We start from the raw sequence: 23,106 nt of genomic DNA, 5'->3' as shown, positions 1-23,106 counted from the left end.
TTGTCTTTACTGCATTTGCTTAAGCCTACAATTTTTAAATGTTCTTTTTTAGGGAAATCTTTCTAAAGTAGTCTGCCCTGTGTTCTGTAGTAGAAAGTCTACAACACCTTATAGAATGATTCAGGAATTGCCAGGCCTTATGATATCGGTATTTCCCCAAACTTAGATGACCAGACTGAAGACATTACAAACTCTAACTCTGTTGGCACCTAGTGGGTGTCCTGAATTTTCAGCACAAATATGGTAGATCTACTAGAACGGCAGTGTCATATGACTTATTGGGACTTCCCTCCCTTCACTAAACCAGGTGTGGGTGTGGCCAGCATGTGATGCATCTGGCCTCAGGCTAGGAGTTTGACAACCCTCTACTAGAACTACCATGCTATTGTATATGTTTGCAAGGCATTCAAGATGAAGCACTATATTAGATAAGCAAAATATTCTAATTCATTTACTAAAAAAATCACTATTTACTATAGATCACCAGAAAAATGGTCCAAAAGTATAACTTCAATATTATGAAATCTTCATAGTCTCATTTAAACTTTTAAGCCGTGCCTAAAATACAATCATAGACTGAAGGTCTTAGAAAAATTGTCTCCCACTTTTTCTAGAGAAAAAAAAGTATTGGGCATTTCTAATCAGCAGTAGTCTAAACTTTTTTTTTAAAAAAAGCCTAGAACACAATCCATATTCTCTTGATGTTGAAAGTCACGAATGGAAACAATCTTATATTCAAAAACTCTGTTCTTACTATAATGAGTGTCCAAAGAACCATTTCCCTAGAATATGGTTTTAAAAGCCTTGCTGAAGATAAGCAAGCCTATTTACATTTATTTTACATTTGTCTCACTACTGTTATCTTTTTCCTTGCAACATGAATTGAATGACTGGCTGGTTGCCCAAGTCTGCTATCATGGCTGAGAGACGTTAACTGGCCCAAGATCATTCAACCGGCTTTTGCTGCCTGAAACAGATTAGAACTTAAGTCTCTCAAAATCAATCTGGCTCTCTAAGCCTAACCCTTACCATTGTGCTACAATTATTCTGATTAAAAGGCAACTTATGGACATGTTTGACTGAAAGGAGAAAAAAAGCATTGCTTGAAAGATCCATTGAGAGCTGCATTAAGACATTAAGCCTTGTAGGCTCTAGACACAATTTATACTGTTGCTGTTATAATTATTATCTTTGCCACAGTAATAATCCACATGCTTAGGGTTATAAAGATGTTCCCTGGATTTACATTCATTAAGTCACATGGAATAAATCTCAGCAAGAATATGCATAGAAAATAATAATATTATCTTAGACCAGAGGCCTTCAAACTTGACAGCTTTAAGACCTGTGGACTTCAACTCCCAGAATTCATCCTCCAGGCACGTTAGTTAGCTCAGGAATTCTGGGAGTTGAAGTCCACAAGTCTTAAAGCTGCCAAGTTTGAAGACCCTTGTCTTAGATAGATTTAATTTTAAGATGCACACACTTTGATGTTATTGTTACTTTCATATGTTTCATATCATAAATCATACATTTTCATAGGCTCAAAAGTTTTGAAGCTATCAGGCATTGTGCATCCACTGAGGGAATGGGTGGTGTATCACTGGTAGGAATATATAAATAAAATATATTAAATGCTTTCAGACCCATGTTCAGCATCTTGGGTATTTTCACGACTATAGTATTTGGGGTATTTTACTTTGAAATGAATGTTTCAATGATGAGAAAAGTACAGGTAGTCCTCGACTTACAACAGTTTGTTTAGTGACCATTCAAAGTTACAACAGCACTAAAAAAAAAGGTGACTTCACATTTATGACAATTGTAGCATCCCAGTGCTCACGCGATCAAAATTCAGACACTTGGCAACTGACTCATTTTTATGACCGTTAGTGTCCCGGGCTCATGGAATCCCCTTTTGCAACCTTCGGACAAGCAAAATCAATACGGAAGCAAGATTCATTTAACAACCGTGTCACTGCTGTAACCACTGCAGTGATTCACTGAACAACTGTGGCAAGAAAGGTTGTAAAATGGGGCAAAATTCACTTAACAAATTTCTCACTTAGCAACAGAAATTTTGGGCTCATTTGTGGTTGTAAGTCAAAGACTACTTGTACATATCCATGGAAACTCACCATCTCCTTCAATCACCCGGTTACAGTGGAAACACACATCACCAAAGAGCTGTGGAAATGGAGAAAACGTAAGTCCGAGTCAGAATTTGAATTAGAAGTAAAATTAATAATGAAACATATTAAAAACATGTTGTGGGGAAGGCTGTAGAGAAAGCCGTTGGATGGCAGCTAGACAGTCTTAAAGGAAACGGATTATCTGGAGCTATATCAGTTGAATTTCAGATTGGGGGCATAGTAGGGAGACAGCAATGATTACTATCAAGGATCTCTGGTGGAGCTGCAACAGGGGTGGTGCATTCATCCTGGTGCTCCTGATCTCTCAGACTTTTGATACTGTCATCCATGGTATCCTTCTGGACTGGCTGTGGGAGGTTGGGAGCAGGAGGCATTGTATTGCAATGGTTAGTCTCCTTCCTCAGTAGTAATTTTTTGGTTGATCAGGGAGGGAGGAAGAAATCACACCCATGATCTTTCAGCTGCGGAATGTCCCAAGGTTTGATGTTATCCCCCATTTAATTCTCAAATACAATTCAATTCAATACAATTTGAACCAATTCTCGAATACAGCTCATCTGTCTGGAACCTGCACTGCATATCGGATATTAATACAATTGAGAGTTTAGAGATATTTCACGAGAAAAGTCCTCCATTCTTCTGCTCGTAACAGAATATTTATACCACCAGACTTGAAATTTTCAGCTTCGACAACTTAGAACTATACTGCCTTCGTTCTGACCTAAGCATAATACATAAAATTATCTGCTATAATGTCCTACCTGTCAATGACTATTTAGCTTCAACCACAACAACATACGAGCACACAATAGATACAAACTTAAGATAAACTGCTCCAAACTCGATTGCAGGAAATACGACTTCAGCAATAGAGTTGTCAATGCCTGGAATGCACTACCTGACTCTGTGGTTTCTTCCCCAAATCCCCAAAACTTTAACCTCAGACTGTCTACTGCTGACCTCACCCCATTCCTAAGAGGTCTATAAGAGCACCAATGTGCCTACCGTTCCTGTCCTAATGTCCCCTGTTAGTCATACCCATTTCATATACTCTTAATCATGTTTCCAATTAAATTTTTTTTAAATTTTGAACATTGTTCGCATGTATTTTTGATTAAATTTTGAATTATTTTTTTGTTGTTGATGTTTTATGCCACCCAGAGTTCTCAGGGATTGGGACACATTTTGTATTCTGTAAAAAGTAATAATGAATAAAGCTGAGACTCCAAGTCATCACTTGGTGGAGGACTCTGAATATGTCCCGACTCAATTGGGCACTAATATAAAGTGTATAATTGAATAATAAAAAAACTAGGGGCATCATAGAGACCTCGGATTGGCCTGCTATTCTTGATTTTAAAATCTTTGTCAAATTGAAAATATTTTTTCTGCCCTAAAAGTAATTTCAGCTTTTCTTGCCTCCACTCCCCACAATACGTATACAGCCCCGTGGCATTCTTCAGTTTAGAAAAAGCAAGAGGGCAAACAGCTAAAGACCAACATTCTGCTTCTGAGTCTATGCCAACATTCTGAAAACAACTTTTTCTAAGAGAAAAAGAAGAAGAAATGTTATGCAGTTGAATTTGGAGAACCAGGGAGTGGTAGTGCTCAGAAACAGGAAGGGCTAGGAGCAAGGGTGGGTCTGTGAAGCATGTGTGGAAAAAGTGGCAATGGTGAGAGAAAAATAACTAGACTGAGTAGATCTTGAATGCTGTGAGAGTAAGATGAGAAAAAAGTTGGAGGAAGAGAACCTCAACAAGAAAGAGAATTGTGAATTCAAAAGACTAATTTTGGATTTGAGGTCCAATTCTCCCATTCAGTATTCTGAGCAAGCTAATCATCATTTAGCCTGATCAGTTTCTTTTCTATAAAATGAGCTTCCTTTCAGTCAAAATACTAAATGACCCAAAACATTATTTTGTACTTGGGACTCATTTTTATCTTGCAACCCACAAATTTTGGGGAATCTTGGTTTAGGACAGTGTTTCTTAACCTTGGCAACTTTTAAGATGGGAGGACTTCAAATGAGTTGAAGTCCACTCATCTGAAAGTTGTCTAGGTTGAGAAACACTGGTTTAGGAAATCACATATTTTACTATTCTTTCTAAATAATCAAAAGAAAAGCTATGGGAATGCCTGCTTCTACACAGTATGAATTCAAGTACTGACATTCAACACATGCTAACTTGTTTAGATTCAAACCAGGTTATAATTATTACAAGTGTGTTGAGCTTGAAATGGGCAAGTTCAAATCACTAGATTTATACTTGAAGCAGAATATTCTAGAATGATCATGAAGAGATACTTCTAACTCTTTTAAAGCAGAAATGGGGTGTTTTGAGCAAACAAATACACAAACCCCCACTTCAAATTTGAAACTTGCTTTAGTCTCACAAAAAAATAAGATGGAAATTAGGAAACTGTTAATACCTTCAAAAAATGAGCATATTTTCTTTTGGTGGGGGGAAGGATAAGCCTGAAAATAAGACAGATCTCAAAGAGGTAAAAGGTAAAAAGTGTAATTGTTTAGATTTAGAATTTTGCTTTACCAAGAAAATAAATAAATCTATAGGAAGTTTTCTGAAAGAAAAGACATATGGTCACTGTAGGCCAGGAGTGGCAAACTCGATTTCATTGAGGGCTTCAACAGACTTGTGTTTTACCTTGGAGGGCTGGGGTCGGCATGGCCAGATGTCATTCATGTCAGGGGTGCCTGTGGTGGCCCCAGCATTCTGCCAGCAAAATCAGGCTCCCAAGCTCTGTTTTCGGCCGTGACGGCCTCCTGCAACCCTCTTCCAGTGAAAACAGAGCTCAGGAGGGCCGTATGCAACCTTCCCAAGTTCTGTTTTCATTGGCAGAGGCACTGTGGGCCGGTTCTTTGCTGTTTCCAGGTCGGCCCCATTGGCCAGATCTAAGCACCCTGTGGGCCAGATCTGGTCTCCGGGCCTTGAGTTTGACACTCCTGCTGTAGGCATATATCATCATTATTTCTTATGAACTGCAGTTTTAGATTTAAGGTATTAAGAATCCCTTGGTGAGATTTAAAACAGAAAATGCAAGACGCAACCATACCTGATTATAATGGGTTTCACAATACGCCAGCCCCTTCCGTTCATAGTGACGGTGACCCAGGAATGGTTTCTCACACTTGGCACAAACAAAATGCTATGGGATAAAAAGGTGTGACCTTTACTCTTAAAATAATTTTCTACGAAGCATCAGACTGTATATAAATATTAAGATATCAAATTAAATTTCACCTTTTTAACAGAATCACAGGGACAAACTATAGGAAGGCTGGACTTCCTCTTGCTTGTGTAAAAAAATAAATCCCACTAGCTTAGCATCTATTTCCTTACCCAAAATTTTAACTAATTGTTTACAAAGTGTTTCTATATCCAACTTACACTGACTTAGTAAAAAGGAAACTTTCCAATAGTTTGCTAGTCTAATTTAGAAGAAAGTTATTCAGAAGTCCTTTTTTTGTGAAGACATTTGACAGATATTGCACAACCACTTACATGGATGACAGACAGATAATCAGAGTTGGAAGGGACCTTATAGATCATCTAGTCCAACCCTCCCGCCCATTTCTGACAAATGGCAGTTCAATTTCTTCTTGAAAGTCTCAAGTGAGACTTTCATGCTGTAATGATAACAGGACCCTTGGCCTACGCAGTGCATTGAATTAGGCCAGGATCTCCAAGAGCCTTCCATGTACTTCATAAGAAATAAAAATGCAGCACATATCTACAATCTGGAAATAACTGGCCCTCTTTTCTTCTTTTACTCTCTCCTGAATTCACATTGTTATAAACAATAGTGTGATCCAGAAATTCAGATTGATCTGATATATCGAAACAGAACCTGCTGTCTGCAGTCCTTTGTATAAAACTCTGTCTATGAATGTTCTCTGGGTCTTGCACTTTCTCTTAGCTTAATACCACAACTGAATGTGCAATGGGAAATTAAATAATAATTCTACAATACTAGAAAAGCTATCTTTAAAATATTAACAGGTGATAAAAGCATATGTATTTGAAACCAGTCACTCAGATTTCAAGTACATGCAAATGAGTTCTACTTCTTTCTTTATTTGTATCAGAAGCACCTTCAAATTATAAACATATAATATTCAACACCGGGCAAATCAGATGGGTATAAAATAAATGATAAAAATACAGCACATGTAAAAATATGTAAAATAAGAAAGATTAAAACTGAATTACATTCACTCAATACTGGCCCACACCAATAGCATTTTTCTGACTAGCATGAATTCCACTAAAAAGCACACGGAAAAATTTCCAATAGCATCAGCATTAATTTTTTGCTCTCAGAAGATTGTTTCTTTTTCTATCAGTTCAGCAAGTCCAACATTTACATTCTTACAATGGAAAAGCTTATGGTTTAGTCAGGGGTGTCCAACCTTGGCAACTTTAAGACTTGTGGACTTCAATTCCCAGAATTCCTCAGCCAGCTGGCTGAGGAATTCTGGGAATTGAAGTCCACAAGTCTTAAAGTTGCCAAGGTTGGACACCCCTGGTTTATATCATTACAAAGGCTCCTCTCTATAAAATGGCATTGGGTTTATTAAATGTTTTGAAGACTCTTCTTGAACCTTCCAGGTTGAAAATACCCATAAATACACTAACGGAGAAACAAAAAGCTTACTTCGACATGCCACTGCTTGCCCATAGCATTTACCACTCGCCCCTCGATGGGTCTCCTGCATGCCCCACAGATGGGTACCCCCATTTTATCATGGCAAGGCAAGCAATACAGCTCCCCCTTCAGTTCTCGAGCTTCTGCAGTCAGTTCCTTTCTGTTCAGAAATCAAAGAAAGAATATAAAGCCGTGGCAATTGAAATAAAGTCACTTCAAATGTGGCAGGACGTTCTCTGAAAAAGTCATTCTCCTCACCCAAAAACATAGTAATTGGTGCGTGTACAGATCACTGAACACACTTTATTAGACACGGGGCGGTCTTTTAATCTATTATATTGGTCTAGAATGATATACAGATAAAATTCAAAAAATTATCGTGCAAAAGTTCATTTATTTCAGTAATACTTAAAAGGTGAAGCTAATATATGAGACAGACTCATTACATGCAAAGCAAGATAGTTCAAGCCGTGATGTGTCATAATTGAGATGATTATGGCTTACAGCTCATGAAAACCCCAAATCCACAATATCAGAAAATTAGAATATTGTAAAAAGGTTCAATATTCTAGGCTCAAAGTGTCCCACTCTAATCAGCTAATTAAGCCATAACACCTGCAAAAGGTTCCTGAGCCTTTAAATGGTCTCTCAGTCTGGTTCAGTAGGAATCACAATCATGGGAAAGACTGCTGGCCTGACAGTTGTGCAGAAAACCATCATTGACATCCTCCATAAGGAGGGAAAGCCTCAAAAGGTAATTGCAAATGAAGTTGGATGTTCCCAAAGTGCTGTATCAAAGCACACTAATAGAAGGGAAAAGTGTGGAAGAAAAAGGTGCACAAGGAGCAGGGATGACCGCAGCCTGGAGAGGATTGTCAGGAAAAGGCCATTCAAAAGTGTTGGGGACTTTCACAAGGAGTGGACGGAGGCTGAAGTCAGTGCATCAAGAGCCACCACACACAGACAGATCGTAGACATGGGCTTCAAATGTCGTATTCCTCTTGTCAAACCACTCCTGAACAACAAACAACGTCAGAAGCATCTTATCTGGGCTAAAGCAAAACAGAACTGGTCTGTTGCTCAGTGGTCCAAAGTCCTCTTTTCTGATGAGAACAACTTTTGCATCTCATTTGGAAACCAAGGACCCAGAGTCTGGAGGAAGAATGGAGAGGCACACACTGCAAGATGCTTGAAGTCCACAGTCTGTGTTGATTTGGGGAGCCATGTCATCTGCTGATGTTGGTCCACTGTGCTTCATTAAGTCCAGGGTCAACGCAGCCGTCTACCAGGAGATTTTGGAGAACTTCATGTTTCCTTCCGCAGACGAGCTTTATGGGGTTGCTGACTTCATTTTCCAGCAGGACTTGGCACCTGCCCACACTGCCAAAAGCACCAAATCCTGGTTCAATGACTGTGAGATTACTATGCTTGATTGGCCAGGAAACTTGCCTGACCTGAACCCCATAGAGAATCTATGGGGCATTGCCAAGAGAAAGATGAGAGACATGAGACTGAACAATGCAGAAGAGCTGAAGGCCGCTATTGAAGCATCCTGGTCTTCCATAACTCCTCAGCAGTGCCACAGGCTGATAGCTTCCATGCCACGGCGCATTGAGGCAGTAATTGCTGCAAAAGGGACCCAAACCAAGTACTGAGTACATATGCATGCTTCTACTTTTCAGAGGTCCAATATTGTTCTTTGTACTATCCTTGTTTTATTGATTGCATGTAATATTCTAATTTTCTGAGATTGTGGATTTGGGGTTTTCATGAGCTGTAAGCCATAATCATCTCAATTATGACACATCACGGCTTGAACTATCTTGCTTTGCATGTAATGAGTCTATCTCACATATTAGTTTCACCTTTTAAATTGCATTACTGAGATAAATAAATGATATTCTAATTTTTCGAGTTTCACCTGTATGTTGCTCAGACTATTACTGTAATGTTTAAATCAGGATTAGGAGAGTTTTAATCATCCAATTGTTGACAAAGGAGAACCACCACTCCTCATTCTGGAGATAGAGTGGTTGGAAATTCAGGAAAGCCAAAGTTGCCCATCTTGATTTAGACACAGACTTTGGGGGTGCATGACTTTCAAAATGAAATATTCATCTTGCCATGAAATAGAAAAGAATATAGAGTTCAGATGAGTGGTTGCCAGTGATGGGATTCAAATTTTTTTACTACCAGTTCTGTGGGCGTGGCTTGGTGGGCGTGGCAGGGGAAGGATACTGTAAAATCAGAGGTGGTATTTGATAGTTCTCCGAACTGCTCAAAATTTCTGCTACCGGTTCTCCAGAACTGGTCAGAACCTGCTGAATACCACCTCTGGTGGTTGCGTAAGCACTACTGTGCTGTTCACGTATACTAGAATCCCTTATCCCAAGAAAAGGAGACATTCTGATAGAAGAGCCAAAGATGAAGAGCAGGCCTGCACCTAAATAAGACCAACCACTTTTTACATAAAATGGTGTTACTGAGGAAAGTACAGTGATTAAAGCTACAATACTTGATCAGGAAATTGGCTTGGAATCAATAGATATTACTTTACAAAAATAACATTTATTTCATTGTAACTGTATAGTAAAATGCAAGGAACTCAATCTGGATTAGGCATCTAGTCTAGAAATAGGAGACTTTCTTTAATGTTTTGCCTCAGCACAGCTTAATTGGGGAATCCACACTTGAAATTTCTATGTGAAAAATTGATCACTTTTTTTGCTAATGTGAAATCCAGATATGAGCTTTGTAATCCAGACGGGAATTGGATAGGAAAAGAATTCAGAAAAAAACCCTATCAGATTTATCGTTAATTTAAAAACAATTCACTGGAAGATGCAATTATGTTGTAATAGTGTATTATGTAATAGCAATTATGTTGTAGTGGCAAAAGGAAACCAGGTTGTCAAAAAACATGGTGACTAGAGACCATCAAAGCTGATACTAACCAGAGCATAGAAAAACTCTAAGAAATTGTGCAAGATTGGAAGATGTGGAGACACTTGACCCAAAGAATTGCCAAGAGTGGGACGTGACTGAATGGATAATATCATCATCATCATCATCATCATCATCAAAAAAAAAAAGAAATATAATTACTGTTATATGTTGTTTGATTCTAACATAGCTTTATGATGTCAGTGCTGTGCACAAATAACTGGTGATTTAATTATTGAATACAATGGAATTTACACAAGATTGGGATGTGTATTGTTTATGGAATAACTTGTTCATTGTTTTGTCTTTGATGAGAATGGATATTTTGTTTTCAAATTTGATTATCAAACATCGTGATACCAACACTTAAATGTTCTTTCATATTAGGTTTCCATTACCCGCAGTTGGCACAGTTGAAATGATCAGGATGGTAAGGGTCGTTCTTGAAGATAAGCGGCTGTTCTTCAATTATGGCATGGCACTTTTGGCAAATATATTTGCCAAGACCTCTGGCTTTCTCCCGATTATGGCAAGGACGGCAAAGATGTCTAAGAGAAATCAAGGAATAAACAGTAAGAAATATCAGAATATTGGGGGGAAATGTTCAACTTGAATTTTTATTTCAGTCTTGCAATCAGAAAATTAACAACTTTTTGTAAGGAAAAATGATGCCCTTTCCTTACAAGAAAAGATAAGATTAGTTGCCTACATTAAAATCTCTATTTTTGAATCAGCAGTGTAAAAGACTACATTGCCTTGATTTTGACATTATTAGGTAAAGGTGATTTATCTATTTTAGAAAATTTATATGGCTGCCCAACTTGTTCTCAGTGACTCCGAGTGGCTTACAAGAATAAAATCCCAATATAAAAGCAATACAAAAAGCAATAATTCCCCATCCAATTGGCAACAACAATCAAATGGACGACTTGATGGGCCCCGTATCTTTCTCCGGGCCTTTGGCAGAACCTTGTTTTCAGGGTCTTGCAAAATAGTGTCAAAGTGGGAGCCAGTCTTATCTTTGCAAGGATGATGTTCCATAGAGATGGAGCCACCATGGAGAAGGCCCTTTGTTGTTTGTTCCATTAGATGGACCTCTTTAGGAGAGGGAACTCGTAGCATTCTCTGTCTCCCTGCTCTGTGGGTCAGGTAGGTCTGACTGGGAAAAGATGATCCTTCAAATAACTTGGTCCCAATTAATATAAGGCTTTGAAGTGACAAGTATCACCTTGAATTGGACTGGAAGGAGATTGGTGGCCAATGCAGATCCTGCAGAAGAGGTTGACACATGTGCAAAACTAGGCTTGCACAAAATCATGTGGGCCACCACATTTTGAATCAACTGAAGCTTCCAAATATTTCAAATGTTATAAAAATTCACTATGTTCAGATTTATAATCAAGGGAAGAGAAATAACACTGACCTGCCAGCATTCTTTACAAATCCAATGTCTGCCAGTACCTGTTGGCAGATATCGCAACAGAAGCATTCTGGGTGCCAGCTATTGTTCATAGCTTTAATAACCCGACCAATTATAAACTCCCCTAAAATTCAACAGGAGATATTAAAACAAGTTTATTAAATTATTACGATGGGAGATTATGATAGCTTAATAAAGAAATAAAACATTACTGTCGTCTTACTATCACTATCCACTTTCATAGCTTATAACTATATTTAGATAAATGACGTCTAACAGAATAACAGACTAACAGAGTTGGAAGGGATTTTGGAGGTCTTGTCCAAATTCCCTCAAGCAGATTCTATACCATTTTAGACAAATGGCTGTCCAAACTTCTTGCCAAATATAAACTGGTATTTAATTTTGATCCTATTTATATCCTGTCAAGATCAGATATAAAGCAAAATAAATGAATGTAACTGTTGCATTACAGATTGCTAGAAATATTGGGAATTACATCATATTTAGATAGTAAATATGGCACTTTGGATTTAATCTATTAATATAATTTGATATATTTTGGTAGATTTAGAAAAGTAATTGACATGTCAAAGTATATCAATTTGTAATGTGGTTTTTCAATTGTTCAATATGCATATTAAAATTCAGCTTTTATTTAATGGGAAGATGTCAGTAAGATGAGAGGACTGACAGCAAGATTGATGGAATGTTAAAAATAACTGAGCTTCAATCCTTAACATAAAAATCAGTACAAGTTCAAAGCTATGCGTCTCATTTACATGTTCCTTCAATCAGAAAACTATTTCTCATTATGTACAGTAGCTTTGATATATAATACCCTTTACTCGTTTTGGCTGGTGAGGGGCACTCCTTAATAGAAATAAACTGTTTCGTTCCTCCTCTTCCAGGCCACTGAATCTAACATTATCTTGGGTCTCTCATGAATGAGTAAAACAACAAGGATCTTGGGGCTCCTTAAAGACTAGCCTATTTTTGTGGCATAACTCTTCATAGGTCAGAATCTATCAGATACAGAGAATATTTTATAGATGATTCAGTTAACTGTGGAAAAAGATGTTAATAATTGTAGAAGAGCATTTATGGCAGGTACAGCAAATTAATCTCTTTTCAGAGCTGACAGAAGGGATTGACTTGGGAATGAACACTGCTTCAATGAATCCCAGCAAACAGAAGCACAATCAAAATGTGTGCTTCTGATCTTTTTCCTCAACTTGAGTGACTTTATCAAGAAGCTTATATATATGCAGGTGCAAAACACAAATACCTGCAGGCATATCGGTACACTCTAATTTTTACTTTGTTTTCCTCATAATATTACTGAAAGTAACTCTGATTTTTTTCTTTTTTATTCTATATTTTTACAGCAGGAATTTCCATTCTCCTGGAAGCAACATGTCTGCACTTGATAAACAGACTATTATCTCATTCTACTTAAGTTATGTGCCTTGATGCTCTTGCTTAAGGGCAGACCGAGGGAAAATAGATATTTTAGTCTGTTTCCCCCTCCCCCCAATAGCAACGTCCACTTCACATCAAAATGGTACAAGTTGGGTTTAAACATTATTGTGTTTCTAACAAAATCTTCAGCTTAATTTCATGGCATGAAAATGTATGCACAGAAGACTTTCAGGCAAGATATTCTGTATTTTATTACAGAACGAATGTTTCTGTGTCAACTGATTGTGAATTTGGAAAATCGTTTAATGACTGTTCTTGGATGAATACGATCTGGCGTATGGTCATATTCTGAGAAAAGCCCTCTCCAACCAAGATTTTCATATATTTTAATTCCATTTGCAGATACAGATTGAAGATACAGACTGAAGACAACAGGAAACATTTTTAATAGACATATGCCTTGCTTTTTAAATAACTATTCAGCTTTTTAAAAAAAACACTGTAAAAGGCCAATAGACCTTTAAAAATATATTTTTCTGAAACTCACCACACTGATGGCAGCAAGGGGCAAAAAGCATCTGAAAGTCATGTTCACAGTACTTCCTTCCTTCAAACTGAAAACAGACAAATAGGCCAGGCTATCAGAAGAGGTAAGTATGATTCCACATATATTATGGCTATAGCTTTTAACTGCTAAGATTTCTAATAAGATAAACTCCAACATGATTTTATATTTGATCAAGCTACACTTACATAGTACACTTTATAATGTAAGTAAGTAAGGAATGATGCTTCTGATGAATTGATCAACATCTGGGCACAAATCAAGAGACATTCTCCTCATGAACATCTGTTTAGCGTTCAATGCAGGAAACATATTTTGTCAGCTATATATTTCTTCCGTCCTTTACATTTCCTGAAAGGGAGCTCTAGGCAAATGGTTTTGGAAAGATGGAAATGTTTGTGTCCGGCCTTTATTTTGCCCTAGAGAACATCACCTTTTTTTCCAAGTTATGTGATAATGTATTAGAATAAACAGAGTTTATGTTCAAGCAGATGTGAAATAAATAAGCCATTTCCATGGCATCATGATGATATCAGACCGCCTGATATTATGGATAATCCTAGTATGTAAATATGCATGTTTGTTTAATTGGTTCTATCCCATCATTTGCTTCTCTGGACTTAAATCTGCTCAATGTCAGTTGTTCCTATGTAACTCTTATATAGAAGCAATTTGATAATTGCAAAGAATATTTCCAAATTAATGAATTAATGAGAGTTCTGCTGAAGTGAATATTTAGCACCGCAAACCTGAGCAATTTAGTGCATGTTTACTAACAAACATGAAAGTGTACAGTAAATTTGCGAGACACAAAGCAGCAGTTTAAAGCTTGAGAGAACATTTCAGTGAACTAAATATCTTAAATATAGGAAAAAATTAATAGCAGGAGTAGAACTCGGTCTCTTGGTTTCTAAGCCATCGCCTTAACTACTACACCCATGAACTGTCACAAGAAAACCACAGTTAAACTGGTGAGCATGTATAGTTGAATTTGATTCTGAGTTTTTCTTCTATCAAAAAAGTTTATTAAAGTTCAGTTATCTAAATAGTTCATTATAACTGTACCAGAACACACTGTGGACATTCAGATGTAAGATTTAATCCAAATGGCCTATAAGTGCTCTTACGTACAAGTACTTTAAGAGGGCATATGTCCAAGGAATAATAAGTTCTAATCCTGCTTTAAACATGAAAATTATTTCATGTTTAAAGCCAATCACTCTCACTCAGCCCAATTCACTTCACAGAGTTGTTTTTGTGGGGAAAATAGGAGGAGAAAAAAGAATTAGATATGTTCGCTGTCTTGAATTATTTATAAAAATAATAAAGGCAGAATAAAAATAAATCTAAAAAAATACAATGTGTAAGGAAGCAGAAGAATAATGTACTTCCTGCATTACTAGTATTAAATGGTCACACTATTTTGCAGGAATTAAAAAGGAACTATATAGTTCAAATACTATATGCTAATTCAGATAAATATATGCATGTTTTCAGTCTTGTACAGTAAAAAGGAGTATCTAAACAGACTCATTATGCCTGATGTCCTGGAAGTGTCTACTTTGATTTTATTGATCTATTAAAAATATTAAGAGATTATTATAAATATCTATTTTTTCAATGAAGTTTGTTTGAGACTGACACATGTCCAGACTCTCAATACTAGATACTAGTTGCTGTAAAAGAGCAGCATACCTTTAGAATTTACCCAAATTCTGGGTACTCCCTTAACTAACACAATAAAACGAATTTTGTTAGGATTGTATTATAGGTCATTTAAACAAAATAGTCAATTGTAAGGTATTGGTGCTATCAATGCATAATACACATTCTTAATTTGGGCCAAAAGAAAGCAAATCATTAAATATGGTTCAAGACCCTTGAAGGTGAGATCCTTGTGTATACTGTGGGCAAATCCTCTGGAAAAATTCCAGAGGAAAATATCCAACCTTTGGAAAAGATTGCAAACTCTGGATTAAACCAAGGAATCCTTTCTGGGACAGGGAGTTCATTGGTTAAATCAAAACTTTTTTTGTAGCCTGCTTAAAATTTCACATTATGTACAACAGAGCAGTTCCATTGTCATAGAAGAAATAATATACAGGCTATGTACGTAAAGTTAAAATTGGCTTTCATCTGTCTCAGCTGGTTGGGCATGATCATTTTGTACTAGTTCAGGAAACAGTATTTCTTCTTTAGGAAGCTATCCTGACCAAAGTAAGCAGAAATATTTTGACTGTTGCAAAAGTTTCCATCAGGATTACATTTTAATTCCTGTTATCTCTATGATTCACCACAAGTGTCTTAGAACAGTGTCTTAGAACAATCAGCAGCTTGTAGAAAGCATCTGAATATGTTTTCAGGTTGTAGCACAATACCCAAAACGACTCTGTTGAAAAATTAATTGAAGATGAGTTCCAGACAAGGTAAAAAACAAGAAATGCAATCCTTTTGAAAACTGAATCTCCCTTATTAAAAAATACTACCTGGTTAGCATTTGTAGATAGCTAATCATTGTTTCTTTGTCACTCTGGATTTTTTGACACCAAGATACGAGCTTCGAGAAAACTGCTATTATTCATTTGTGCATTGCTGCACTGTATGTCCTTTAAACAAAAGCTTTACATGACCAATTTTGCAAATGATGACTTATGATGACATGAATGGAGTGCTGTTAATCAAGGAAACCAGAATTAAAATCCATGTTCATCCATGACCCTCACTAGAAGACCCCCCACCCCAGATTTAGCTTATAACACTGTTGTAGCGTTGAAATGAAAAAGAGGGAATAATTTTAAGCTCTTGAAGGAAGTTGATAAATATTTATTTATTTTTTAAAATTTCTCTGGCTGCCCAACTTACTTTTGGTGACTCCAAAAAGCTTACAAAGATAAAAGTACTGCAAGTATCCACGATAATTTAACACACGGTAAATGGATACATGCATTTACCTAATGCAGTCTTTCTTAACAGCAGCTGCTAGAGGTATTAAGGCTGCTAAAATCACAGCCATCAGAGTCAATAGTGATACTATTGAATGAATGAATAAATTTATATTATCCTGGAATTCCAGCAGTTATGAGCCCAGCACTCCAATAGAGAAGCAAGATGGTAAAGGCTGACCTTATGTGAGGCTGGGAACTGGTTTCCAGAATGCTTTATCAAATGTTGAATTTGAGATTTCTAATATAAGATGTTCTAGAGTGCACTGTGGTTCCAAGGCAAGATAGATCACTGAACTCTACCTGATTTCAAAAGTGTCATCTTCTATTTTTGAAACAAAACATTGGAACAAGGATTAATTTCTAAATGCAGAAGCAACAAGTCAAAGGAACTGACCTCATAAAAAAGTCCCTCGGGGAATTGCTGGAAGCACTGGGCACACACAAAGCACTGTTCATGGTACAGCTCTCCATTGCTGTTCACAATCTTTTCTGCAGGTGCAAAGCCTCCTCGGCAGCGTTCACACATGGCATTGGCAAGAGCATTGGCCATGTTGCTGTAACAAAAGAGAACTGCATGAGAACCTAGCTCAGATGAGCATGTGTTTGCGACAAGGGGCAGCTTATTCAAGCTTGGCAATAAAGAAGGCAAGTCTTTTCTTTGGGTTTTATTAAGAAAGGTAATCATTTGTAGTATGCTGGCCTTACCAGCCAATGGAGAAGCCCCATTTTCAGTTAGCACTGGTTCCTATTTGAGAAATCAGATGTTGGTAGCAAAGGCAGACTAAGCAGCTGAAGGAGAGAAGGAGTCAATGGGAAATTCAGTTCTTATAGAAATCCTTTATAGTGTTTTACAGCCCTCTAAGCAGTTTAGAGCAGGGGTCCCCAACCACCGGTCCCCGGACCGGTACCGGTCCGTGGGACAATTTCTACCGGGCCGCCGGTTTGCTGGGCGCCATCTTGTTTTGATGAAAAAGTGCTTCTGGTGAGCTTTTCTGGGTAGAAAGCAGCATTTGGGTGCTGAAAGAATCCTCGCACCTTAGTTTCATCGAAGGGGGCGGCTTCGAACAAAACTAAGGTGCGAGGATTCTTTCAGCACCCATGGCAAGGCGAGCCGAGCGACCGTCCCAGCCGCCGAAGCCCATAGACACAGGTACAAAGGAGGAGTTGAAGGTGGCGGGGAGAAGCGGGGACGGCTGGCTGGCCGGTCGCTTGGCTCGCCTTGCCATGCGTGCTGATGCTGGTACTGGGCCGCGGATGATTTTGTGATGCCGGTACTGGGCCGTGGCACAAAAAAGGTTGGGGGCCACTGGTTTAGAGTCAACATATTGCCCCCAACAATCTGGGTCCTCATTTTATGGATCAGTAGTCATACCAAAAGATGTGTATGGCCTAGAGATCTCACATTTCTGCCTCTCTGTGCTTTTCCTCAGTGGCATGGGGTAATCACAGAAGGGTACTCACTGATTATGGTAGTTTTGATTTAAACATGCTGTGTAGGATAGGTATTGAGATAATAATCTATCCAAATGATGCATCAGTGTTTGAGTTGTTTGCGGTATGACACATATCTAGCTCACCCTTTTCCTCAGTGTAAAAGATGCAGGAACAAATTAGAAAATCGTATGCACAGGTATTTTATCAGAATATCCATTGCTATGCATCCTTTGTCCATATTTTGTAGCTTTCTCCAGCATATTTTTATGAATTGCATAAAGAAATTCAAATTCTCACATCTCAGTGCATGTAGCACATCTGATACAACTGATCAAACTGTAAGAAAATTGTCACATGTGGAATAATTTGAAATTCTTTTGAGCCTATGCCATCCTAAGTATCTGATCTAAAACATTAAAAAAATGTTTAAGTAGATTTTGATTGTGCCAAAAAAGCTATCTGAATTTTTCCACATCCCTGTGTGATGACTGTACAAGCTATTCTTAACATTTTAGAAGAATACTCCAGTCAGTTTCCACTCACTGCAAACACAGATAAATAATTTGGGAAGTGCCAAGCGTTCTAATGTTATCTTAACATAGATTAGAATCCATAATAAAACACTTTGCTTCTAACTACAGAACAACACGTAATGCTTGCAATGGAGGATCTACGCTTAAAACAGTTTGTAATTTAAGAAACTGCAAGTCTCACATTCGGCATTAAGTGAAGTACACTGGATAGTAACCGCAGTATTACCATACAGGATTGAGACAGCTGCAGAATAGCTTATTTTCAGATGCCACTGAATTTTGCCAGCATTTCCAAAACAATCTCTCTATAATACTCATGAAGTGGAATGCACACCGGCATCTTCCTCCCATTTTTGCAATGTAAAATTCCTTCAAATTAAACTTTGACTGCAATATTGTTGTGAAAGTCTGAAATATGTAGCATGTGCTATTAAGAGGTCCCCCCCCCCCCCCGAGATAAAGTTCACTATGATCAATGGAATTTATATTCTGCTAAAAGTAGCCTGGATTGCCATTTAAAAAACAATCCTATATATACTTCCCTGGAAACAGTCCAACATTTCAAACTAGCTATGTATAGGATTTTTATGCCAGGATTCAATGTGGTACATATTTACTAGGAAATGAGCCATATGAAAATACATTTTCTCTTTGCGTAAAGGATTATGATGCACAGCTACTTGTACACTAGTTAGTCCAAATAAGGAATTTTCAGTGGATTTTAGAAAACGTATTTTAATTGCAGACAAGTATTTCATACTATATATGAGATAGACTATTGCCACTTCATATGTAGACTGTAATACACCCAAAGAGGACATTAGGAGTCCAATAAAGGAAGTTATCTCTGGAACAAATACACAAATACAAACAAATACACATATTACAAAATACAGTACATACAACACCCAGATTAATATACAAAACCTCCACAACATCTTGTACTGGGTCATGCTATATCACTCAGTCACATGAACATCAATCAAAACTATGCTTGAAGAAACACGAGTAGCCTAGGTCCCAGATCAACCGAGAAGGTAAACTTACAATTTTGCATAGAAGTCACATATTTCTTTGTATACTTTTACATCACTATGCCTGCGCTGCAATTTTGACATGGCTCTTTCGCCCTCGTTCACATAGTTATCCTGGGCAGTTTGAGGAATGTTGGATAATTCTTCATTCTCTGGAATTGCACAGGAATCTCCTCTGCTTTGGAATTCCATTCTTAATTTGCAACTGTTTGAAAAACAACTGGAGCAGAGAGCTCTGAAGAAACCACTGAAGGTAGGAATAAGGAGAGGAACAAGCCCTAAGAACTGGATCGAGCTGTGTGCAGTTTGAAGAGCTTCAAGTTAAAAGTTCAGTTACAGAACAGTTTGAATGTCACTGTGAGGTTAGGGATGTCAGAATAACCAAGCAGCAAATTCCATTGGAAGGTAGTAAGAGCAATTTACACAGAACAGATGATCTTTTCTACTTACTGCTATTAGCAAGAGTTAGACTAAGGCAATGCTATTAGAGAAAATGTAAGCCTGGGCATGCTAGTTGTCACTGACTGTTTAATGTGGAAAAACTTACTCCAGTATGCTGGCATGCCTTTTATATTTATATCAGGACTGCTAACGCCTTTGCAAAGATTAGAAGGAAATACTGTGTTAGGAAAACCACATTCAGGAAAATTGGCTTTACTCTTTGCAAATTCTCCATCTCCCATTGACTAGAGAACACATGAATCTAAGGTTGCATCTTTTCTGTTTTAACACCTTAGCAACATTAGGCAATTAGATACATGAACATAGTATCACCATAGGATGCCTTTTTATATGAAAGAAGTATTTTCATGACAATAACAGTAAGAATAACACTATGGCATTTTTTCTAAGAAACTCTTTTGCAAATCAGCAATACCACTACCAGCATCATACAATCCTCCTAAACTAATCCAATGAGTTTCTGTCTTAATGAACTTTTAGATGAGGTTCAAAGCAGTCATTTCCTATTGATGGTATCTTTTAACAAAGGTCACCAGATCATGCTAAGTTTCTGTAGGAATGGTTCTTGTTTACTATAATGTATTTGTGCGAAGATACTTGAGTTGGGAATGTTTCAACAGGAACAGCATGTTTTTGGAAAACAATTTTTATAGCAGACCTAACTCCAGGCATGAATATCTCAGATTAAACAGAAATTCATAAAAAGATACAGATGGTAGCATAAAGTACAAAGGAGGTACAGATAGAAGAATTGAGGAATACCAAGGACATGAAAAAATAGGTTAAGGAGTATGATTACGAGTGTGTGAAACCAGAATACCCAACTATTACTTCATTGTTTTATTATCACAGAAGTCTCTACAGGCCCATAAAGCCTGAGTATTTCTATCTGCTCGACTGTTTATACACCAGTTACTGTAGGACTTGAAATTTCATAAATACAGGTAGTCCTCGAGTTACAATGGCAATTGGGACCAGAATTTCTTTTTGTAAAGTGATGAAAATACAATAAAAGGCCCACATATTTAGAATAGAGTAGAGTGGAATTCTTTATTGGCCAAGTGTGATTGGACACACAAGGAATTTGTCTTTGTGCATATGCTCGCAGTGTACATAAAAGAAAAGATACATTCATCAAGAGTCAAGAATCATAAGCTACAACACTTAATAATAGTCATAGGGTATAATTTAATCATACATATAATAACTGCAGCTAGAATCTTATACGCACAACACTGGAAAAGTGAAAGGATTCCCATGGAGGAGGAAGTAATAAAAAATATTATTAGAATGTGCCAAACTGGACAGACTTACAATGGAACTCAAGGATAAAGAGGAATCAGAGTACTACCTAACATGGGACATATTGTATAATTGGATAAATAATAGATGCAGAGATTAGTGTTAAATAAGGAAAGATTAACAAAATACAAATATATACAGTGATAGCGGAATATGTAAGAATAAACATTGTAAGAAATATTATTATTGAATTGTATGTGAATATAGTATGAAATACACAAAATGAGAATTGTAACAGTGTATTATGGTAGACATAAGCAAATAATAGTTATAATCAGGATGTATAACATGATGTAGAGATTATACTGTATGATAGTTTTACTAGGATGTATAATATGATGGGGGAGGGATTTGATATAACCAGTACACAACGATGTTGTATAATTGGAACTGTTAAGTATATTAAGGAAAATACATAATAAAAATATTTAAAAAATAAAAAATGTGCAACTACAATCCTGCTGTTGCTGGTTGTTAAGTAACACAACTTTCTGCCAGCTTCTCACAACCAAGTCAGTGGAGAAGCTGACAGGAAGTTGACAAGTCCTAGGTGGCTTGCAAGCAAGTTGGCAGGAAGCAAGTTGGTGTCCAGGTGAAGGGGGGGCATGAGGGAAACACCAAGAGGGGCTGCAAGGGGCATGCAATGAATGTGTAGGGGCTGCTCAAAGGTGTGAGGAAGATGCAGCAAGGCTCAGGGAGGGTGCTTAGGTAGGGGAGACTTACTCTAGTGGTTTTCAACCTTCCTTGCCAGCAAGAGGGCAGCCACAGCATCACTTGGATCATCAGGGGTAGAACTATAAAGCTGCATGCTGATGATACCTCAACCCATGGATGATCTCACCCAGCGGCTTCATGTAGATATTAAAAAGGAGTGGAGAGAGTACCGAGCTCTGTGGCACAGGACAAGATAGCGGCTAGGGCAGGACCTCTCACTCCCTATTAACACTAATTGGAACCTGCCTTGAAAAAAAGGAGCTGAACCAGTGCAAGACTATGCCACTCAATCCCAGCCTTGTAGCCAACCCCATGATTGAAGGTATTGAAGGCCACTGAGAGGTCAAGTAGAGTGAGGATGGTTGCACCACCTCCATCCTGCTCTTGCCAAAGATCCTCAACAAGTACAACCAATGTCGTTTCTGTCCCATAACCAGGCCTGAATCCTGACCGGAAGGGGTCCAGATAATCCATTTCATCCAGGACCCTCTAAAGTTGCCAGGCCATCATGTTCTCTAAAAAGTTACTCCCTCGTCCTTCCTTCAACTGCTGTTGAGATATGTCGAATTTCAGCCTCAGTTCCAAGGCAGCCAATTTCCATTCTCCTGTTGGGCATTGGTGCCAGATGAGTGGGCGCAGGGGTCAGAGGAAGGTGGAAAAGATGACGAAGGAGACACTCATGGTGATCACATGATTTCAGCCAATCATGGCAATACGACAGTGCAGTGATGCTGAAGCAACCACAATGTTGCCAAGTTTCAATTCCAATGGAGTAGTAAAACCCAGATTTTGTGTTCATTCTATAGGTTAACCTACTGTTGTCCTATGATGCACTTTTTGCCCAACTGAAGGTTACAAACAATCAAACAGTTTTAATAGTATATAGTATACAGTTTTAATAGTATATGCTGCTGATATTTTAGTAGTATATTTTTGGTCAACTACATCTCCATGTTCTGAATTCCCCGGAAGGCAATTTGCCTTAAAGGTCCCATTTTTAACAGAATAGCCTCAGAAGATTTCTCTCTTTCAGTGGTAATCTGTTTCTTGAATAAACATGTCTTTTTCTTGAGAAAGAGAACTTGCAGCCCCAAGTAGATTTTAAATAGCATAATTCTTATTATGTATGGTTTATCCATAAATTGGCCTTTCTTCTTGAATTTGAGTAATATTTACTATCACTTAATGCAGTGCTTCCCAAACCTGGATAATTACCTCAAATTGGGCAACAGTAGTTTTCCTTTGGGTATTGACACATGAATCCATTAACCAATAACAGGAGCACATTTAAATTAATTTAAACTGTTTAACCTACATTGGATAAAAAGGACTTTCTGTCAAAGCAGTTTTGGATAATGAAAGAAAACTTAGCAAGTACTGATTTAATGGGTGTGATGTTTGGATGCATTGGTATGGAAAATATGTTGAATAAGCATTGTGCCCTTTCAGCATTGCAATTATCCATCAATGTATTTTAACATTTTTTTAACTGAAGCAGTGGAAAGCAGTTGGAA

The 23,106-nt window shown here is 37.6% G+C and overlaps 1 protein-coding gene across 9 annotated transcripts in view; it reads right to left on the bottom strand.

Annotated features, from left to right (window-relative positions):
* Positions 1-23,106, bottom strand: part of LIMS1 (LIM zinc finger domain containing 1) — an 82,618-nt gene that overhangs the window by 6,668 nt on the left and 52,844 nt on the right. For 6 of the 9 annotated variants that reach the window (XM_087967217.1, XM_087967216.1, XM_087967219.1 and 3 more), the window contains exons 2-8: positions 16,508-16,667; positions 13,151-13,217; positions 11,185-11,305; positions 10,160-10,309; positions 6,828-6,978; positions 5,226-5,318; positions 2,139-2,187 (exon numbers count right to left, since the gene is read on the bottom strand). In XM_087967217.1, the coding sequence (XP_087823343.1) occupies positions 2,139-2,187; positions 5,226-5,318; positions 6,828-6,978; positions 10,160-10,309; positions 11,185-11,305; positions 13,151-13,217; positions 16,508-16,667 (791 nt within the window). Of the gene's footprint in view, positions 1-2,138; positions 2,188-5,225; positions 5,319-6,827; positions 6,979-10,159; positions 10,310-11,184; positions 11,306-13,150; positions 13,218-16,507; positions 16,668-19,127; positions 19,650-23,106 lie in introns of those variants that run through there. The other 3 variants (XM_087967212.1, XM_087967210.1, XM_087967211.1) reach the window with 3 other exon arrangements.

Source organism: Notechis scutatus, chromosome 5 (assembly GCF_049901735.1).
Source record: "Notechis scutatus isolate UNSWTSFEM ecotype Mainland chromosome 5, rNotScu1.2, whole genome shotgun sequence".
In the NCBI taxonomy this organism is placed as follows: domain Eukaryota; kingdom Metazoa; phylum Chordata; class Lepidosauria; order Squamata; family Elapidae; genus Notechis; species Notechis scutatus.
This window is presented reverse-complemented; position numbering and strand designations above follow the sequence as displayed.